The sequence below is a fragment of the Atractosteus spatula genome, chromosome 2 (assembly GCF_055471065.1).
Source record: "Atractosteus spatula isolate fAtrSpa1 chromosome 2, fAtrSpa1.hap1, whole genome shotgun sequence".
NCBI lineage: Eukaryota > Metazoa > Chordata > Actinopteri > Semionotiformes > Lepisosteidae > Atractosteus > Atractosteus spatula.
The window spans coordinates 76,001,449-76,022,037 of record NC_142707.1 but is presented as its reverse complement, the minus strand read 5'-3'; the positions used below and the strand labels follow the sequence as shown (position 1 = coordinate 76,022,037).

General features: G+C 36.0%; 1 protein-coding gene across 1 annotated transcript in view; it reads right to left on the bottom strand.

Annotated features, from left to right (window-relative positions):
• LOC148840313 (uncharacterized) overlaps positions 1-20,589 on the bottom strand; it is a 93,953-nt gene that overhangs the window by 39,757 nt on the left and 33,607 nt on the right. The window contains exons 8-15 of the mRNA XM_088935007.1: positions 19,678-19,764; positions 11,557-11,595; positions 10,992-11,033; positions 9,786-9,824; positions 8,323-8,367; positions 6,556-6,585; positions 6,002-6,031; positions 3,980-4,009 (exon numbers count right to left, since the gene is read on the bottom strand). Of these exons, the coding sequence (XP_088791133.1) occupies positions 3,980-4,009; positions 6,002-6,031; positions 6,556-6,585; positions 8,323-8,367; positions 9,786-9,824; positions 10,992-11,033; positions 11,557-11,595; positions 19,678-19,764 (342 nt within the window). The remainder of the gene's footprint in view (positions 1-3,979; positions 4,010-6,001; positions 6,032-6,555; positions 6,586-8,322; positions 8,368-9,785; positions 9,825-10,991; positions 11,034-11,556; positions 11,596-19,677; positions 19,765-20,589) is intronic.

Here is a 20,589-nt window from a genome sequence, read left to right as displayed (position 1 = left end):
TCCTTGCTGTTGTGTTCCTCACGCTGGGATGCGGGTGTGTGTCCTTGTTTCTCTCTGTGAGCATTATGAACAGACAGCTGCATTTCTGGCCTATTGCCAGTGTTTTTGGTGTTAGGTTTCAAGTCTGTACTCTCACTGTCAGTCTCTATATCAGCCTTCATATCAGAATAGTGTGGCTGCTTTCCCTGGGGAATCAGTCAGAATCAATGACCAGGGACCACTTTCCTTTTGAAATAAGACCTTGATTCTAAAAAAAGTTTCTTTCCTTCCACAACACATACTGAAAGATTCAATGGAATACTGCAATAGAATTGCACTGCAGGTTGACTCTTGCCTACAGTATGTTTTCATGAAAGATAGTCTTATCTCTTGAATGGATTGGAAGTGACTTAGTTATTAAGAAATTTAAAGATATACTTATCAGGATATGCTTTGAAGTGATAGGGTGGGGAATTTGGAAATAATAAATAAAAAGTTAGATTTACAGTATGTCTGGGTAAAGATGGATATGAATCAACACATATGGTAAATACACGCTGAAACATCCAAACACACACACCACTGAGCTTAATGTGGTGACAGCTTTGTGATACTGAAACTCTCTCCTCCATCATAGATATTTGCTGTGGTATTGCATACATAATAAAGAGAGAGTGAAGTATAGAACATACAGTACATATCCTGAAAAAAATTTACTTATATTTTTAATAATTTTTATCTGATTCTAATATTTTATTAGGGGGTGTTTTTTCTTTATTTTCTTGTGGCACAAAATGATTTGGTTTTTAATTCACTTTATAATTTTTACATAAATTATACATTTCTTAAATACAATATTACACATATCTGGTGATGTTTTTTAAAATTACGTTAGAACTCTAGTTACAGTGTTATAGATCTGAATTTCAACCAGAGATAGCAATCTTGGTCATGGATTAATCAAATTAATAAAAAAAAAATCAGCTGAACACTAGGAACATATAACAGAATTCTGGTTGTGTCTTATGAAAATATGAAAAAAATCATCAGTTTGTTATTTATTATTGGAGAAAGGTACTGTTTTGTATCTGAATTACTGAACTTTAGAGATTCAGTAATGCATGGTGACAATTTTGTATCCGACTGACTCAGTTTCGGGATACAATTATCTAGCGGTGCACCACGCCACTCAGGCCCCAGAGAGTTTCTGAAAAAAAAAATTCAGATAGGACTACAAAATCACCCGTCCTAAACCTGACTTGGGCCCCAAAATCTAGTGCTGAGCTTAAAAATTATCTAAGTAGTGTGTGAATGCTAACCCTAACCCTACCTGGGGTGTCAAGTGAACATTTCCACGATCTATATCTGAGTCTCTCTGGGCATCGGATTTCGACATGTTCCAAAAAACTAAAGGTATGAGGGGGAAACAATCAAGACCGTTGATCGAAGCTGCTGAAATTAAATGAGATTCAGTAATGCTTGGTGACAACTTTTGATCCCACCGACCCAATTTTTAGATATATTTTTCACGCTGTGCACTACGCCACCCAGGCCCCAGAGAGTTTCTGAGAAAAAAACTTTCAGATAGGAAATTACACAAGTTTATTGCAGATGCCGTAATAAAAGGAGGTATGTAGAGTTGGAAGGGTGGATGGTGATGTTGCTGAGATGGAGACGATCTTACATAATGTGGCTGGAAAGGTGAGTCCTGAGGAGAATGAGATGCTTGTTAAGGGAATTGGGTTATCTGAGCTTGATTACATTGTCAGATGGATGAAAAAGGGTAAGGTACCAGGCGTGGATGGTTTACCTGTGGAGTTCTATACTGCTTTTTGGGATTTGTTGGGCCCGATATTGGTGGAATTATATATGGTCATCTTAAATAGGAAGAGTCTGGGTATGACAATGAAGCAAAGTAAAGTGTCTTTGTTATTTAAGAAGGGTGACCCACTATTGTTGGGCAATTGGTGACCTATCCACCTCTTGTGTGTGGATTTCAAGATCCTGGTGAAAACTTTATGTGAGAGATTAAGGATTGTAATGCCGAAGATCATTTTTTCTGAACAAACTTGTTGAACGGAGGACCTTGAATTGGAATTTGAGTTTAGTTAGGGATGCCATAGCTTGGTGGTAGATATGAATATATCAAAAGAGAGGACATGTGTAAGGAAATTTGTAAAGGGGGCAGGGAGGTCCCTGATTTGCACATGAAGTTGGATGTGATTTTTGTGGCAGATTTGTGTAAAGTCGTGAGTGGAGACGTTGTTCATAAGTACCAGTTTTTGTTAGGCTTTGGTTTGCATGGACTGTACAGCCTTTGTGTAGGTGGAGGCATAATGTCCCAAGGGCAGAATCAGGACCTTGGTTTTATGTGCATGCTACAGTCTGGTTACAGAAACACTGGAGGGGTCCAGTGTCTGAGGATTTTAAGAATCATAGGGCTTTGTATTTGATGGTTAAAAATCGGGATACACCGCCCACTGTGCGGGTGTCTGAGGAAGTATGGTGTAGGATACAACCGAAGAGATTGGAGAATACGATGAAGGATATTAATTGGTTGTGTGCAAGGGGTAGACTTCCTGTGAGGGAGGTGATGTATAATCATATGCTGTCCAGGTCTCCTTTGTGCCTGAGGTCAGATTGTACTGGGGTAGAGAATATTTCTCGTTTTTTGGGGGTGTAATTTGGCAAGGAGGGTTTGGAGTAGCTTTGATCACCTTTTGGAGGATTTGTGTCCTGGGTTTGTTTTGTTTTGACGAATCGAGAGTTTTATGGAAGTGGAGTGGGGAAATGGGCATTGGGCGGATTGATTTTTTGTTGTGGTTTTTGATTAGTTTAATTAAACTGGTGTTGTGGGATACAAAACGGGGTTTGGTGAAGAGTGGTTGTGAGGGGGGGAGTGGATATGGTGTGCGGACGCTTCGATTTTGAGTTGAGTAGATTGATGTCTATTGAAGTGCAATGGGGCTTTCATGTGGCACGGGAACGATGTCAATCGTTAATGGACTTATGAATGGTGTTTATAAGGTTTGAATTGCTGTTTTTTTATATGGTTTTCTAATTAAAAAATGAGTGGGAAACAATCAGGACCATTGATCAAAGATCTTGCAATTAAATGAGACTCAGTATTGCTTGGTGACAACTTTTGATCCGACCGAGTCAGTTTTGGAATACAACTACCGCGAAGTGCACCTTGCCCAGAGAGTTTCTGAAAAAAATAATTTCAGATAGAACTACAAAACCACCAGTCCTAAATCTGACTTGGGCCCCAAAATCCAGCGCTGAGCTAAACAAATGTCTAAGTAGTGTGTAAATGCTAACCCTAACTCTACCTGGGGTATCAACTTAGCATTTCTGTGATCTATATCTGAGCCTCTCTGGGCATCGGATTTTAACACGTTTTCCAAACCAAAAGGTACTTATCACTTAGAATATTAAATGCAATGTAAATTTTCTTTTAACAAATTTAACATTTCCAAGCACTCATTTATTTATATTGCTTAACAGATAACAACAGTGTTGTTATCCTTTATGTTTATAGCATTGAGTTATTTTATCATTAAAAAGGGCAGATATCCAATAATTTATCTACAGTGGTGCTGGAATTTTTTTTTATCTTACAAATTACATAATGCATATTTCATTCTGTACTGGGGTAACAGTAATAGTTATGGAGCAACCATAGAATGCTATGTTGTGTTACCAAACATTTGCTGGGCAGTAAATAAACTCTTCTTCTGAGTCTTACACTCACAGATATTTTTGAGCTTGAGCCTACTGTAAGAGCAATAAAAGGAACATACAGTACTGTAGGATTTATTTGTATTTACTGAATATACCTTTTTTTTTCATCGTCATTACTGTGCTTCCTGTTTAATAATGAAAATAACATATGAATTTATTTACTGCTCTTGCTTGAATCACTTAAAAGATCAGTATAGACTCAGACAGACTACCAGCCAAAGTGTGATGAATAAAGAAAGAAAGATGTTTTTCATACCTTTAGATACTTTAATGGTTGATAGTTTTTCTGTAAAACCAGAAAGGACAACATATTCATTAGCAAAGCTGATGCAAAAAAAAGTCTTAAGGCATGACTAGCAATCAATACAGAACATAATTTGCTACATGTACTGTATATGTATCACTGAGATGTGCTGAAATCAAGATGTTGTTCTTAGTGGGCATTTTTACTTTAAACATTTGACACGTTTCTATAGCAAAGGAGAACTATACTGTAGGTAAAATCCAATACATACAAATCCACTACAATAAAAAAAAGGTTTCCAACAGATACTGCCACCTAGATTATTACAAACTGAAAAAATAACTATAAATCCTGTGATATCAGCTAGAAGGAAAATAAAAATGTTTAAATGTCAGTTTGAAAACATATTTTCTTCATACAGTATATTGCCTAACCGATTGGCATAATTACTGAAAAAAATTACTTTCCATTATTTTCAGCCAATAAATTCCAAGCTTTTTAAAAACCTTTTGCATATTTTAAAGTTTTTTTACACAAAGATCTGCCTGTGAATCATTGTCAGGAATTATCAGGAACACTGGTTGGGTACAGTATGTGGCAAATGGAAAAAATGCAGCAGGTGTTATTTTAGACAGCAGATGGTAGTGTTGTTCATTTTATTATTCAATATATACCAAGAATTTGGAACTGTGTTTGTTATATTTTGGTTATATTTTGGTTAAAAGTGGTTTGCACTTTTAGGTGTGAACACCTTACTATAATGTGAAGGCAGTATGCATTTAGACAGTACATAACATACTTTTCATTATAAGTTACTGTGAGTCTTCACTGTTGCTTGTGTTTATTCACTGCAAAAAATGTTCTCACACAATGAATGTTATACAACATAGTGTGTATAATGTGCTTTTAATCCCAAACTGTATGGTAGTACAGTATTTCAATTTTTAATACCCAATATATATTATTTTGATAAACACTGACAGTAAAATATCTATGTAACCTGCAAAAAAATCTGGTAACTTGTTAAACAAGTTATTTTTATATTTCTGAAACATATCTAAAGTGGAATAAAATATATTTTGTTAGGGATAATTGTGTTTCATGTTTTCTAACTTCCTTAAACTATTTCTTTGTGTCTGCCTTCTAAGAATATACCTAATCCCCCTGTTGCATTTTGTTTGTTTTTTATGTATTAGATAAGAATTCTAACAGGACCCCTCTGGAAATGAGATGATGATCACAAGGGGTTTTATGCTGTCAATAAAACCTTGTAAATATATCTGTATACTGTATATATTATAGTAACTGATTAAAAGCTTCTAAACAAGAAAGATAAGGACACTGAGTTATTGGTTTACTACTTTTTTGGTAGTACAGTAAATCAAGCATTGAAAGCCTTTCTGTCATGATTTTTCGGCAATTCTCGTCCATCTATTTTTTAACCATTTCATGCAATTCAGAGTTGCGGGGGAGTTGGAGCCTGTCCCAGCAAGCAAGGGGAGCAGGGCAGGGTACACCGTGGACAGGACGCCAGTCCATTGCAGGGCACACACACACAAACACCCTGGACAGGACGCCAGTCCATTACAGGGCACACACAAACACCCTGGACAGGACGCCAGTCCATTGCAGGGCACACATACAGTACAGACACAAACACGCACACACTCGCACCAGGGCCAGTTAACCCACCAGTATGTCTTTGGACTGTGGGAAAGAAACCAGAGCACCCGGAGAAACCAACACAAACACGAGGAGAACACAGAAACTCCACACAGACAGCACCCCAGGAACTGAACCCAGGGCCCCAGCACTGCCTGGCAGCAATGCTGACCACTGTACCTGTACGCAGAATCTATAAAGCATATTTCTATCCAAAAACTTTGGGGAATGTTTATTTGACACTAATCAACAAGGACAGAAAAAAACATTCACAAAAATGCATTTCTTATCCTCTGCTGTTAAAGGAGCTGAATCTTTAATTCGTAAAACAATCTTTACCTCAGAAACAACAATCACAAACATACCACTTACCTTCTCTCTTCATAACTTTTTCAGGTTCAGCTGAAATACAGAAATAATGAATGATATGTATTTAATATAATGGTAGGGGCAGTTGATCTCTTCTGATCTTTGGATTCTTCTGTGCTAATGTCTTAATTAATTATATTTGTAGTAGTTGATGATAATTTATTATTGTTTCTTTTGAAGCTCATACTTCCTTTATTAGTCACCTACTGTATCTTAGAATACATTGCTCCAAAATATTATTTGCATGCAATGAGTTAATGTAAGTCAAGCACTTCTGTCATATACAGGTTTTTCAGTACTGCCCTTCTGAGCTCAGTCCTTCACAAAAATAACCAATAAATTTCTCATGAGGACCGTGCTTTCTTCAGACACTTATACAGTAGGTCATGCTCTTTTCTTGAAATGTTATTTTCTTTCCCAACACATTTGTTCTTAGTCTGCTATTTCTGTTATCAGATTCTTGTAACATTTTTACAAGTGCTATCAAGGTACTGTAAATTCAACCTAATAAGCTAAGAAGTAAAATGCTGAAATACACAGCATAAACATGACATTACCATCCTTCTCTTCTACTTTTTCCAGTTTACCTGCAATGTAAAATGTGAGGTTAAGTAAACCTGAGGGATTGTCTACTATCTGAATGCTTTTATTACATTTATAATGACAGAAATATTGTATATAAACCAGCTAAAAAATCATCAAATAATCTTCAGTCTTTAGTGCATTTACTTTTGTCTACAAGTTGAACTTCTTAAAAAAATCAACCAAACCACCAAAATAGCAATAACAGATACAAAGAAAGTATACTGCAAGCATGTTACTTAGTGAATGAAAAAAAATGTATACTGTGCTCAATCCACGCTTTAGTATTTTATGCTAATATACTGTATAATCTTGCTTATTTCTGAGAAATTGAAGGAGCATGCAGCACATGCTGAAAAAAACATGCATGTACTTATTTTGACATGTTTTGTGTTAAGAAGAATGAATAGTAATACATTTTTCTTTTCAGTAACATAGCGATATGCTGAACATCTTTAAAAATGCACCACATTTCTGCCATAGCGTGTAAATGACTGCAGCTTCTTTTATGTTATTTTTATAATCAATAACTCTGCAAGATCACTCTGAACTTTCCCCTACTGAGAATTGTCTCATACAGTAAGTCCTGGTGTAAGATTACAAAAAACATTATTATCTGTGGAGCACTTAGTACTAATATAAACCATATCAGTACTGTTGCTCTTATCAAATTAAAATACTTGTATGACTTTATCCCGTGATCATTTGATTGATTAGAACATAAACGTGTGACAGACCCCACCCTTAAACAAATTAGCTCTAGGGATCTGAACAAATGGAAAAATTTGAATGGACATACTGGATTAACTGGAGTTATTATACCATAACTTAATAATGCTGTTCTTTACCTCTCAATCACTGTATGCCAGTCCTGGACAAAAACATATTTAATCCCGCTGCTATAAACAAAGATTTGTTTTAGACTAAGTTTAGGTCTATCTCTATGGTTGATCATTTGGTTTGAGACCAGAAGTCAGTCTGGTTAATGACATATAGTATTAGGGTCTCACTCTGAAAGCTCACCCTTAACACAACAGCAGTTGTATACAAAAAGATAAATTTTAAGCATTATGTGACAGTGGTAGTGCTCACTGGCCAAAGTTTTGGAAACTCTTTTTACCACTGGAAATGCGTTGTCTCTGATAAGGTCTCAGCATAATTGGAGATCTGCTCTAGGTATAGTAACTCTAGACTGGACACTGAAGAGATAAGCTCTAATGTTTTCTGTCCTTTAATAAGTGACATTCACTTCCATGCCACTTCTGTGCTTGCAATCTTATTTGAGCCTCACAGGCTCTTTAAAACTCTTTCAGTCACACTCCTTTTTTGGTTTAGTTCCTTTCTTTTTCACCTTACGATCTAGGCATCCTATAAAAATCTTCCAAGGGAACAAAACTGAAGTGTTGAAATGCTTAACTTCCTTACAGAGGAACCCTCTCATGAATACAACATCTATGTGACTTCTCATATAAAAACCTGATACACATATACTGTCAAATACATACGACACCACAACAAACATATATACGCTGTAAGCAACATTCTATTAAGCCAATTTGCCATTGTATAAAAAGTATATAATATAATAATATATAAAATATAAAATTTGAGTGGTGCATAATTAAAAAGTCAACATGGTGTTAAGTGTGAAATCTTAACTGTTTTGCATCCAGTTGATGATGTTATTGAAGGAGGAAATTGAAACAATAATTCTTTCAAATGAAGAAAAAAAATACTCTCACTTTGGTGGCTACCTGTCACTATTTTAGGTGAAGTCTCCTCTGTGTCTAAAAAATATAAATTAATTAAAATCCAGCTTGAATATCTTTCTTTAAAAAAAATTGTGTTTTTTACAAAGATGTTTGGGATGAGGCCTAATTTCTATTTTTTTCCATTATTGCTCTCAAACATATCTTGCTGCTAAACATCCTCTTTGAGATTTTTTCATGCACCCCTCCCTTCCCACCGTCCTCTCCTTTGGACCAGCTCCCTGGCTCATTCCTTGTTGCCAGGGGGGGAGTCAGGCAGGTGGCTGTTCCTTCAGCCAAGGGAGTAACGCAAAATAAACTTTAATACAGCTATTCCGTCTTTACATCTCATTAATTAGAATGACGAAATTCTGTTATGGAATTAGTATTAGCTTTTACATTTTAACCATAGTTGGTATTTCATTAGAAAACACCTGTCTTTCACACATAACAATGTTTGCTGCCATCAAACCAGTATGCTGCTGCCATCAAAACAGTGCTGTAGGTAAACCTGGGCTTTAAATGACATGTATAAAAACTGTATGTTTACTATTAAAAAGTCCAGGGACTATAATTGAAATAATATAACTGAAAGCTGACTGTAGCAAACAGAAATGTAAAGAAATTTGCATTAATATGTGTTGCATAGATAAATGAAACATGAGAAATTGCAAGCTCTCACTACACAAATCATGGAAAATATGATGAGGAATTTCCATGACAACAGCCATAACTTGGGAGAATGTACAGTACATATCTATACAGAAAGGGCTTAGACCCAGGGTTGTGTGAGTATCTTTCTCTTAAACGTCAGATCTTAGCTTTATAATGAGAAGGAACAAGACATTCTTTCTTTTTCCATCTCAACTACATTTCACTTGATCATTAAGATGTCTATTAATAATGACCAAGCATAATTATCTATTTGGCTTCATGACTGCAAGACCTCAATTAAAATCTTTCCACCACATTTACTAACTGATTAAATGTCAGGCATGTAGTTATCAATGCGGTACATGTAGCTTAGGGTTAAAGAAAGGGCAGTGACTTCTGTTTTTATCCAACTATCCTTATGGATCATAAATCAGCGAAGGAGTGAAGGGAAAATGTGTCTCAGTTTCAATCAGGAATGGATTTGGGGGTGGTAGTTTTTTTTGTGTGCCAGATCTTTATGCCTCACTTTATTGTAAAATAATCATGATGGACTAACAACTAAAATTTACATATTGGCATGCACAATTGTACAGTAGCTAATCCATCACGTTGTGCTCTGTACCCAGTTTTATTAATAAACACCCAGCTCACCTGGGTGAAGAGCAGGTTTCTGTATTCTGCCTGTGGGCCAATCTCTTTGCTCTCAGTCATCTCAGACCACCCTGACTCTGTGCCATACAGTATGTTATAGATTTTCAAAACGCCCAGTGAAGCAGAAGAGAAAAAAACAACAACACACTTACGTTGAGCTGCTTTTGGTTTTGCCTCAGGTTTCTTCTCAACTAAAAACAAAGAGCAGATCAGGGCCACATTTAATTCATCATCACTGTTAGAAAAATTAAAAGGAACAACTAAGTAAAAGCTGATGCGGAGATCCTGTTGACCTCATACAACATCACAAGAGGTGAAATCTATTAAATCATTTTTTTTAAATGTATTAAGAATACAAGATGATTTACTTAAACACAGATAAAATTATAAAAGGATAAAAATAACATGTAAGTAGCAATAGCATGCCAATTCCTTCAGTCGTGGCGTGTGCTTGGGCAGAATAGCAATAATAAATTGGTAAGGCTAGTTAATCACACACTATTTTCTCCCTGAGTACTCCAAGAGCAAGATCATACATTTATAACATTGACTTTACCTGCACTACTAAATCTAATTGCAGTTAGGGATTTAGTTTTTATTAATATGGTTATAGCAATATCGGCTTCAAATGATCTTTTGTGTGAAAATAATTCATGACTCTCTCAGAAAGTACAGCCCTATTGCACTTTCCTTCTGTGAAGCTTATTTCTTCTGCATGATCAGAAGAATCGTGTTCACAACAGATAGGTTATAAAATGTTTATGAATGTGAAGCAGTAACTTAGAGATCTTTGTCTGAGTGCAGGGAGATGGATGTAAGGCATTCTGAATTAAGGAAAATATGGATTGTTTTATAAGTGTGTAGGAAATTACTGCAATTTCCCTTGACATTTTCAAACTAGAATAATATTGTAGAGTTTGGATGATTACTTGGAAATTTAATTCAGATTTTTACCTTCCAGAAGTCTACAAGAAGAAAACAAAACAATGTGTTTCCATATAGAAGTCTGTATCTTGGCATCTAGTATACTCTTTATGAATGCAAATAAAAAAATGTACAATGTATACAATGTATAGAAAACATTCATCACACACTACTCCTATGACTAGCTCTTTTTTTAGCCTTGAGTAAGGAAATAAGTAACACTATCAAGTCATTTTGTACAAAGCTATTACATTTAGCCGTAAGCTACCCATAAGGGTGTAATGTATTACACACATATATAACCATCCACTTAGTTGAACACTGTCTGTGCCAACATTCAAAGCAGATTGCAAGCCAGTTTCTGCATTTTGTAAGTTACAGAGCCTTAATAAATGATAGCATCAGCATACTGCAGACTGCCTTGATTGCAATACCTTTTCTTTCTCTTTGTTTAATAGGAGGTTGTTTTCTTCTAGCTTAATGTAAAAAAAAAACAAGACAAACAAAAAAAAACATAGAGCCTTATATTCCAATGAAACATTTACGTTTCAGAAAGCAAAATGGACTTAAGTGTCAAAATATGACCCATATATTTCGAGCAAGAATATAATGTTTAACAACTCACACATCACTAATGCGCCATATAAAAATTATATATTTATTCCAAAATTAAGTATAAAATAAAAACACAATACATTTTTTGACAAATTTATGAAACATGACTCATTTACCAGTAACAATAGTATTACGTTTAAAAATGTAAGAGAGAGTAACTCAACTGTGCACACATTTATTCATTAGCATAAAATATGACCATTAATATGAATTAACAAGCACAGAAACATGTGCATGTTTTAAACTTCAGAATGACCATGTTTCTCTATTTACAGACGTGCTTTTGTAATGTCTTTTGTGTAGTCAGGCAAAGACTGAGAATACTCTTTGTCAGGATGGAAAAAGTAAAAATAAATTCCCAAAATTACAGACAAATTAGAATACCTGTTTCCTTTGGTGGTGCAGATTCCTCCACTTTGGGTTCTGAAAAGTTGATAAGCATTTCGTTAGCTTCAGTATTACAAAACCATCATATTTCCTACCCACTTTGTCCAATTCAGGGTCACGGGGGAGCCAGAGCCTATCCCAATAAGCAACAGGCGCAGTGCATACAAGGATACACTCTGGACGGGACCCCGTCCATCACTAGGAAAACCACTCATATACAGAAAGACTGTACAGACTCCACACAGAATTGAACTTGAGCCCCAGCACTGTGAGACAGCAATGCAAACCGCTGTGCCACAATGAAGCCCATTGAAAGACACACAGTATATCAGATGGAAAAATAATTAAACCATATCCTAGACAGTCAAATAATTATCTTTAGCGTGATTATTTTCTTTAGAATTGGTATACGGTATTCTGTGGTTTTCAGTTTTATTATTTATTTCCCCTGTAGCTATAAGGTTGGTGTTTACAATATATGTTCAACTGTCGAAAAAATACATAGTTCAATTCAAGACCAGAGTGAGCCAGAGCCCAGCCTAGCAGACAATGGGCACCCTGGACTTTCAGGATGCCAGTCCATTGGCATCAAACAACCTTGCACAATGTAGGAATGACACTAGACCTGTACAGCTTGTCTTTGGGCTCGGGAAGGGAACTGCACACATAGGGTGCCTCAGGCCAGAATCAAACTAAAGAACCAGAGCTGTGAGGAGGCAGTACTAATGGCCAACACACCATGATGCCCACTATCACATCGGTAAAACTCAAATGACCTTTTTGGTCATTTAGATGGTGAAATAGTGACATTTAGACGGTGATTTTCTTTTTTGTTTTTAACAAAAACTTGAACAAAATGAAATTCAGCGAAATAGCGAACAGAGAAAAGAAATTAAACTATTTGATAATAACAATTATTTGATTGCATTCTGATTTTAAAATGGTACAGTATGTGTTTTTGCTTCACAGCTTCATCTCTTGATTTGTTTTCTTTAGGTAATGTTTGAACAGAAGCATCAGTTTTAAGGCTAGAAACCTCAAAGAAAACATGTAAAATGCACTGGCAGAACTTTCAAGAACTGTCCTCTGTAGTTCCTTTTATAAAGTTCAAATAAAGAAGATAAAAAGGTGTGATATTAAATTCCTAGAATGTCATGAATCTGCTTTATTTCAAACCCTTTCTATAATCAGCTGGAGACTGATTAGTGTTAATTTAATTATATTGTTTGAAATCTCATTTATTGTCAAAGAATGAGTATATGGTACTTTATTGCTTTAAAACATAAAAGATGCATTACAATTCATCGAATGTCTATGTCTCATAATTAAACTGAGTGCTACATTTGCCAAAGTAATAACAGTTCACCATGAAGATCAAATCACTAAAACACACAGAGAAGTCAAACTCATGTAAAAAATTATTGAAGCAACGAAGTCAATGGTTGATTTTGCATGGATAGTTTACTTGTTCTGGGGCTTGAATGCTTTATTTTATGGGGCTCTGTAGGAAAATGAAATATATATTAAAACTATTGATTGGTAGAAACTGCAATCTCCGAATTATATGTAAATCCTAACATTATCTCTGTGTGATTAATTATATCTTTAGCAGATGAAAGTATTGCAAGAGAGCATTTTCATATTTTCCAACATGTAAATTTTATCACTTTATTGCTTAACCCTCTAGCTTAAGCCAGTTTCCAAAAACATAATCTACATTATTAAAGCAACATGCAACATTCTTAGTCTTTTTGTATTCATAGCAAATTGCACAGAACAGAGAAAAAAACTAATTAAAAAGCAGCATAAGTCATCACAATGCTTTTCAATTTATCCTGCTTAAAATCAACTGCAACATTCAGGAGAAGAACAGGCCATAAAAAGAGTGTTTTGATTTTGTCTTATCTAATTTCAACTACTGTGAATCCTCTGGATACTCAAACATACTCGAGATATAACGCTAGACTTTTTTACCCAATTTAGAAGAAATTTAGAAGAAAACTGACAAATAAGAAGAATGTTAAATGTCAATAAATAATGAAAAACAATTTAAAGATTTGACTTTCTTTGTTTAGCTAAATAGTTTGAAGTGTAATACTGATAAGAAAGATAAATCCCTCCATATTGCTGTGATATTTACAGTATACCTGTATATCTACATGAATATTTATCAGTCAGACCTAAGATCCTCTTTGACCCAGTTAATTTGTGTCCTATTGTATGGGACTGGATACTGATTGTCACGTTCGTAAACCCCTCCTCTTAAGGATGCTTCAGCCCTTCCTTGTTTTTTACTCATCTCCCGCACCTGCTCCCTGTTCCAGCCCCCTTTTCAGTTCTCCTTAAAAGCCAGATGCTCACTCTGTTCCAGGCTCTGCTCTGGTTTCCGTACCAGGCAAGTCCGGGACCTGGAAGCGCCTTGCCCCGCTAAGGTTTTAGTTCCTGTTCCTGTTCCTGTTCCTGTTCCTGTTCCTGTTCCTGTTCCTGTTCCTGTTCCTGTGCCGGTCCCGACCCGGTTCTTGTTTTAATCATCTGTCTTGGATGGATCGCCTGGCTTTGGACTTTTGCCCTGACTTGGATACCCCTCTTGGACTCACTTCTGGATTGTTTGCATCCCCCGAACACCAGCGCACCAGGGACACACCCCCTGTTTTCATTCCCGACTCCCGCATGCTATTTCCCGGTGTTTTCCTCACTCCACCCAGGATCGTGTCATCTGCATAGGGTCCTGAAAGAACGCTTTCGTGACACTGATGTTTTTTTATGTTAAGTACTGTACATTGTAAAATATGCAGGTTCAGGCACTCAGTCATTTTACTGTTAACAATTGAACTCTGAAGAAGTACACTGGGTTGCCTTCATGCAAAAATAACGTCAGTAGTCAGCTGCAGATCGGGTCCACTGTCCTATGAAACTTTATTTTCCTTCTTAAAAGATAATGACACTGAATATTTGCTATCATTTTTCTAGAAAACTATACTCAAAAGGTCCCACCTTTTCACTTATCCCATCCAGTCATGCTTGTGGTCTTCTATCACACAACTTTAGTTCAGGTATCTCCATCGTCAGGAAGAAGTTTTCTAATGGAAGTGAAACTACTGCATGATGCTGCTCATTTCTCTAGCTTTTCTGAAATTACCTATTTTAATTTCATAGATTTAATTTCACAGAACAAGATACAATTTTTAGATCAAAGTAGCAGAAACTACATTATGTTTCCAAACGATATTACAGTAGTTTAGTCCAATTCTTAGTATGACAGGATGAGATGAATAATATAAAGGGATATGTTTCATATTTTAGTGTTTTGTGTTTACTTGCCTCGTTGAGGAAATGATAGCCTTGGCCATAATGTAACGACAAAAAACTTCCCTCACATGCAAGAAATGGATCAGGGAGGCTACTGCAACATTAATGGTGGGATGGAGGAAGGAAAAGATATGTATATGTACATGGTAGTTATTTATAAATTAAAGAGCAGAAGTGTGAGATTAAAATTGACCTCTCCAAATGGAGAATGTGTAGCATTCATCTGGACTGCGGCCCAGAGATCAATCAGACATCTGGTGCACTTGAAAAGTCCAAGTTGAATCTTGTTTGAGGTATGAAAATATTTAGGGCCAAAACCGCACCAGTTGGACACCAAGTGATGAGAGGGTGAGAGAGTTGGGAACCCATAGCCATATCAGCTACTGCCACAACTGGCAGGGGTAAAGGAATGTGGAGTCTGGGCCAAGTCCAGATGGATGCTGTGCACTCACTACCTTGGGGGCAGAGTAGGCGAGAGGGGGCTTCTATGGAGACAGCAAAAAGGAGGTTTGGGGAGGGGTAGAGATGAAACAACAAAGATAAGCTGGGGCCTTTGGGTGCAGAAGGTTGGATGCTCGACCGGAAATGGAAAAGGGAGAGGACGGAGCAAGCATGGCCAAGGTTGTATAGGTTGTATAGGAGTTCACAAGAATGAATGATGACATCAGGAAAATTAGAAGCCAGTGGAATGCTGAAGAGAAAGTGAGGCTCAAGAAGTTGTTCAAGAAGAGGCAAGAAAGGATTCTCTCCTCCCACCTTGGACTGGAATAGGTGAATGATGGCTGGATTGCCAAACGAGAAACTAGAAAGACCAGGGAGCGAGACGAGTTGGTTGACTCCTTATATATCATTCAGGATTTATCTGGGATTTGACTTCATCTTCTCAGTCTCCTTTACTCTGAACTGAAATATTTATTTCATTTAACATCTCCATAACATGAAAATCTCCTTAGATCCAGAACCATTCTTGTTGATCTTCTGTAAACTCTTTCTATAATATATATATATATTTGTGGATTGGTGACCAAATCGGAATGAAATGTTTTAAGTGAGGTCTTAACAGCACATCCTCCTGATTTAAATTATACACATTCTGCCATAGACCTCAGCTGTCTGCTTGCTTTTGTTTATTTCTTCAAAGCATCATCTTGATGAGAATGTAAGAAAATCTACACAAATGTGAAAATCCCTTATTCAGTAAAGCTTTCTATAATTTGAGAATATCTTTATACTGGCCACGTGCATAGTTCCTACCTCCTCCACTCTACAGTTTTGGTGTTACTAAAACTTTATTTGTTAATTGCATGCTCAATCCATATTTTCTGCAAGTCCCTTAACACTTCATATGCGTTTGCCAGTCACTCTATATTTGTGTCACCTCCAAATGAAACTGGCTCACTGAGTATTTCAGAGAATCTAAATCAATGATATACTGTAGATCAGGGTGTGCAATGGGCATAAACCGGAACCCGGTGGTGTAGCACAGTTTATATCAGCTCAATTCCCTAAAGATAATGCTGTTTCCTGTTTAGAAACCCGTTCTCAGTCCACATGTAATCATTTCCTTGGAATCCTGCATCTTTTCATTTGAAAATCCAAATTCTAAGAGGGAATTATCCATATCCATATGGAAATCTAATTATATCTCATTATTTTCTAAAGTGCCATCAATTTTCCTCATTCCTAGTACAAAATATATCCCTTAAAAAAGTTAACCACCCTTTCTAAATCCTTGTTTGCTGTCTCTTAAAGCCCCATGCAATATTCTTCTCTATGCTTGTATTTTTTTATACAATTTATTTTTAACACAAAAAAAAACTTTTGTAGAGCATCCACAGTAACCTTGGTTACATGATTTAAGTACCCTCCCAGCTTAGAAAGACTCTTTTGGTAAGACAGAATTTAATAATGGCTTGCTAAAAATATTTTCTTCAGGCCATGCTAATATTGAAAGCTTTTCTGGAATCTGTCCAAGAATTAAGAATCAGAAGAGTGGTAGGAGTGAAAAAATGATACTTTTTAACCCAGCAAGAAGTCACTTTTTTAAACGTGTCTTTGCTAAAATTGAAGAAGATGTTCATCCTGTGCAGCCCAGACTTGCCTGATTTCTTCAACGTTGGCGAGGGCAGTTTTCATCCCAGCCAAAATAATTTGACTGTAAAAATACTTAGGTTAGCAGTTTCCTTTTTTTCGTTAACATATATAAGATTAGCTTCAAAAGCAGCTGTTTTTCAAAAGCAGCTTTAAGTGTTGCAAAGTTTTTTCAGGCACAACTACATTACTTATTAGAGTAGTTTGCAGTGTCAGCTAACCACATTTTTTAAAAAAAAGTTCCTTCCATAACACTGGATATCACCATCAGCTTTTGCCACTTCTGCCCTAATCACAATGTAAAGCATATTTATGCTGGTTGATCTCTTGGTTTTCACTCTCCTGGCACACATAATTTAAAGCATATCAAGGGGGTTAATGTCAAGGACAGTGAGAGACCAGAGAACCATTTTTTAAACCTTATGATATTCTTTCTGATTTAATTATTACAGGGTTAGTCTGCCTATTTGTTTTCAGAGGAACAGGTAAAGGTTTATTCCTGCTGAAAAGAGAAGAAAAGAAACACAACGTTTCGGCTGTGGAGGCTTCTTCGTGAAGGCTCCCCACGAAAGCTCCTGACGAAGCCTCCAGATTGGCTCTAAGTGAGGTTTAAGTCAGGCTTAGGTTGGTTAAAAGTGAAAGAGACAGTATGAGCTACCAGTTCCTTAAATGAAATAAGTAAAATATGAAGATTATGTATGCAGAACTATGTTTTACAAGGAAATATATTGCACAAAGGATACATCAAACAAATCACATTTACATAATGCAGTGCAGACTAAAATCAATAGACAAAGAAAAAGAAATTAGCAAGGAAGAAAGAGGAAATGCTATAGTGAACAGTAGCTATACTGGCTTATTTTCAAAAGTCATTTTTGACTGAAAGGGTAAATCATACAAACAGTTTGAGAGCTGAAATAAATATTTTGTATTACAAGATTTATAATTTGGCAATTGTGGAATTTGCTTCAGTGTTTTAAATTTAAAAAATAAAGTACCAATAACCCCGCTTTTGCAAATACAAAATGGGATATATATATATTTTTTAATCCTTAAGGATCCAGCACTGCAGTTCAGAACCCTCTGGGCGATGTGCAACAGAAATTACTCTCCACATTAACAGATCAGGTAAAATACTGAGAAATTGTTTAATCAATTGGGGTTCAAACTTTAAGCTGGTAATGTTGGTGACCCAGGTCTGTCTAACAAACTGCCTTTCTATTAGAACATACGTAAAAGTATACACTCTTTGACCCTGTTTAACACCAATAAATGTAATTTTCAGAACATCTGAATCTATTGTCAGGATAAGAGTAATGGATTGATTTGCTACTCCCAGAGCATAAAAGGTTTACAGTACTTATGCTCTGTCTTCTCTATGTCTCTATGTCTCTCTATCTATACGTCTTATAGCATTAAGGGCGTAGTTTCAATTCAATTCAAAATACTTTATTCATCGCCAGGGGGGCAATTAAAGCTTGTTTACTTGTGAAGAACAAATATGTGAATGTGAAGGCAAAAGAAACATCAAGAAAAAAATATAATACCTCAAGAACACACTTAAACAGAAATAAGTATGGCAAAGTCTCCTTGTTCAAAAATGTTAAAGTTAACTAGGACCCACTTTTGAAGCCTGAACGTATGAAATTAAATCTCAGACATAAGTAGTCCACACTATGCAATATGTTAGTAAACTCTTACAATGTGGCAATTGTAGGAATATTAACAAAGAATGTGCCTTGACTATCTGAAAGGAATGCTAATACTTTGAACATCCATCCATTATCAGAAAGCCACTTATGCTGCTAAGGGTCATGGCAACCTAAAGTCTATTCTGGAAGCACAGAGCACGAGGTGCAACTGAGAGCACATGACAGCTCTCGCCCTGCATGGGCACAATGGGCATTGCCCATCGAAGGGTTTAAAATAGTCGATCAGACATACTCAGTAGGCATTTGTGGATGGGAGGAAACTAGACCAAACTAGAAAGTCCATGGGCAGGAAGGACTCCACACAGATGGCACCCCAACCCAGAACAGAACCAGGGCCAAGAACTCTGATCCAACGTCTGTTCCACTGTGACAACATGCTTAAAAATATCCTACATATTAAACAGCCTTGATAACTGAGAAATAAGGATATTTTTTTCTTATACAGAAATAGGCCTTCTGTTTACAAGAAAAGGCTACTTCTTCACAAATTCTGACCTACTGTAAATGCTACCTTATTTCCAAAAGCTACTTTGTGAACATTTTTTTTTAATTTGTCAAAATGCTGAATTGCTTATTGCGTGCTTGGGTACTGTTAACAAAATAGCTCAGCACAGACATTTCCAAAGTATGCTGACATCTACAATTAAAGTATTTGTTGGAAGAATACTTCTCCAGTACAGTAGATATTTTTATGTGTAATGGAATTTTAGAAAAACTATATTAATTAGTACAGATTTAACATGTTATTTTCTTGATCCAAAGCACTTTTTCACATGCTGTAGGTTTCTGCATACATCAGCAAATAGAAACTTCATGACAAATGGCAGTGAGGTGCCTGTGTCCAGCAGCTCTCAGAAATCTGAGGAAAGACAACTTTTAAAGACATGAACCTGAAACCTAATATATTATTATAACAAGATCACATATACAGTATACTAAAGAATAACGTGGGGGATATTTTGCCATGCCTTGGTTTACATCTCTTTACAACCAAATTAATTCATACCTGCTTTCCTTAAGTGTTTCGTGGACGTTTTTGTTGCTTCGGCTGTTTTTTTCTCTTCCCTGCTTGGCTTCTTTTTAGGTTCGTCTTCTGATGAGAAAGACAATCAGAGTTGAATATGCTTACACAAACTATTTCATTAAAATATGCCAGGAAATAGATTGAATCTTTTATAACTGTATTGTTAGCTTGCAGGAAAATCCTTTGGACTGAATGCCCATTGTCAATGACAAATACATCAGCATGCACACTATCGAGAGACACTGTAACACTATTTGATTTTATACCCAGAAGATTCATAAGATATCCTCACATAAAAAAATATATACTGTATATATATATTTTACTCCTTTTCTTTCAAAACTATTTGGTTAGTCTAGAGAAGTTGTTTCTTTAAGAAGCCTTTGAAGAAACGAATGTGGATTTTGCTACAAAACTGCCGCAGCAAGCATACAGAAGGGGTGGAAGCTGAGTTAGAGGAGGTTGGTATTCCTACAGTAGAAATATTAATGAAAGGAAATGGAGACCAACAGAGGGCTTGATTGGGTGGGAAGTGTTTTTATTTATACATACAGTATCTCTATCCTTTCAACCATGAATGTACCACAATCCCCCAAATAATATTTAACCATGAAAGTTCAATGACCTCTACTGTACAATATTTTAGGTGGATTTTGCATTGGTGTGTTAAGTTGAGCAGTAATTGTTATTTCAAATTGGTAGATATAAAGGAGGTGAAATATTAGTAGTAATATATTAGTATATCAATATTTGTGAATTGTACAAAAAAAAGACCATGCATGCTATTCTATGAGCTTAGTGAGCTATTTTGTTTCATACATATATGGAAGGTTATAAAGTTTACTGCACGAATCTCTGCTTTCACATTTTGACTTTAACAAATATGGAGGATGG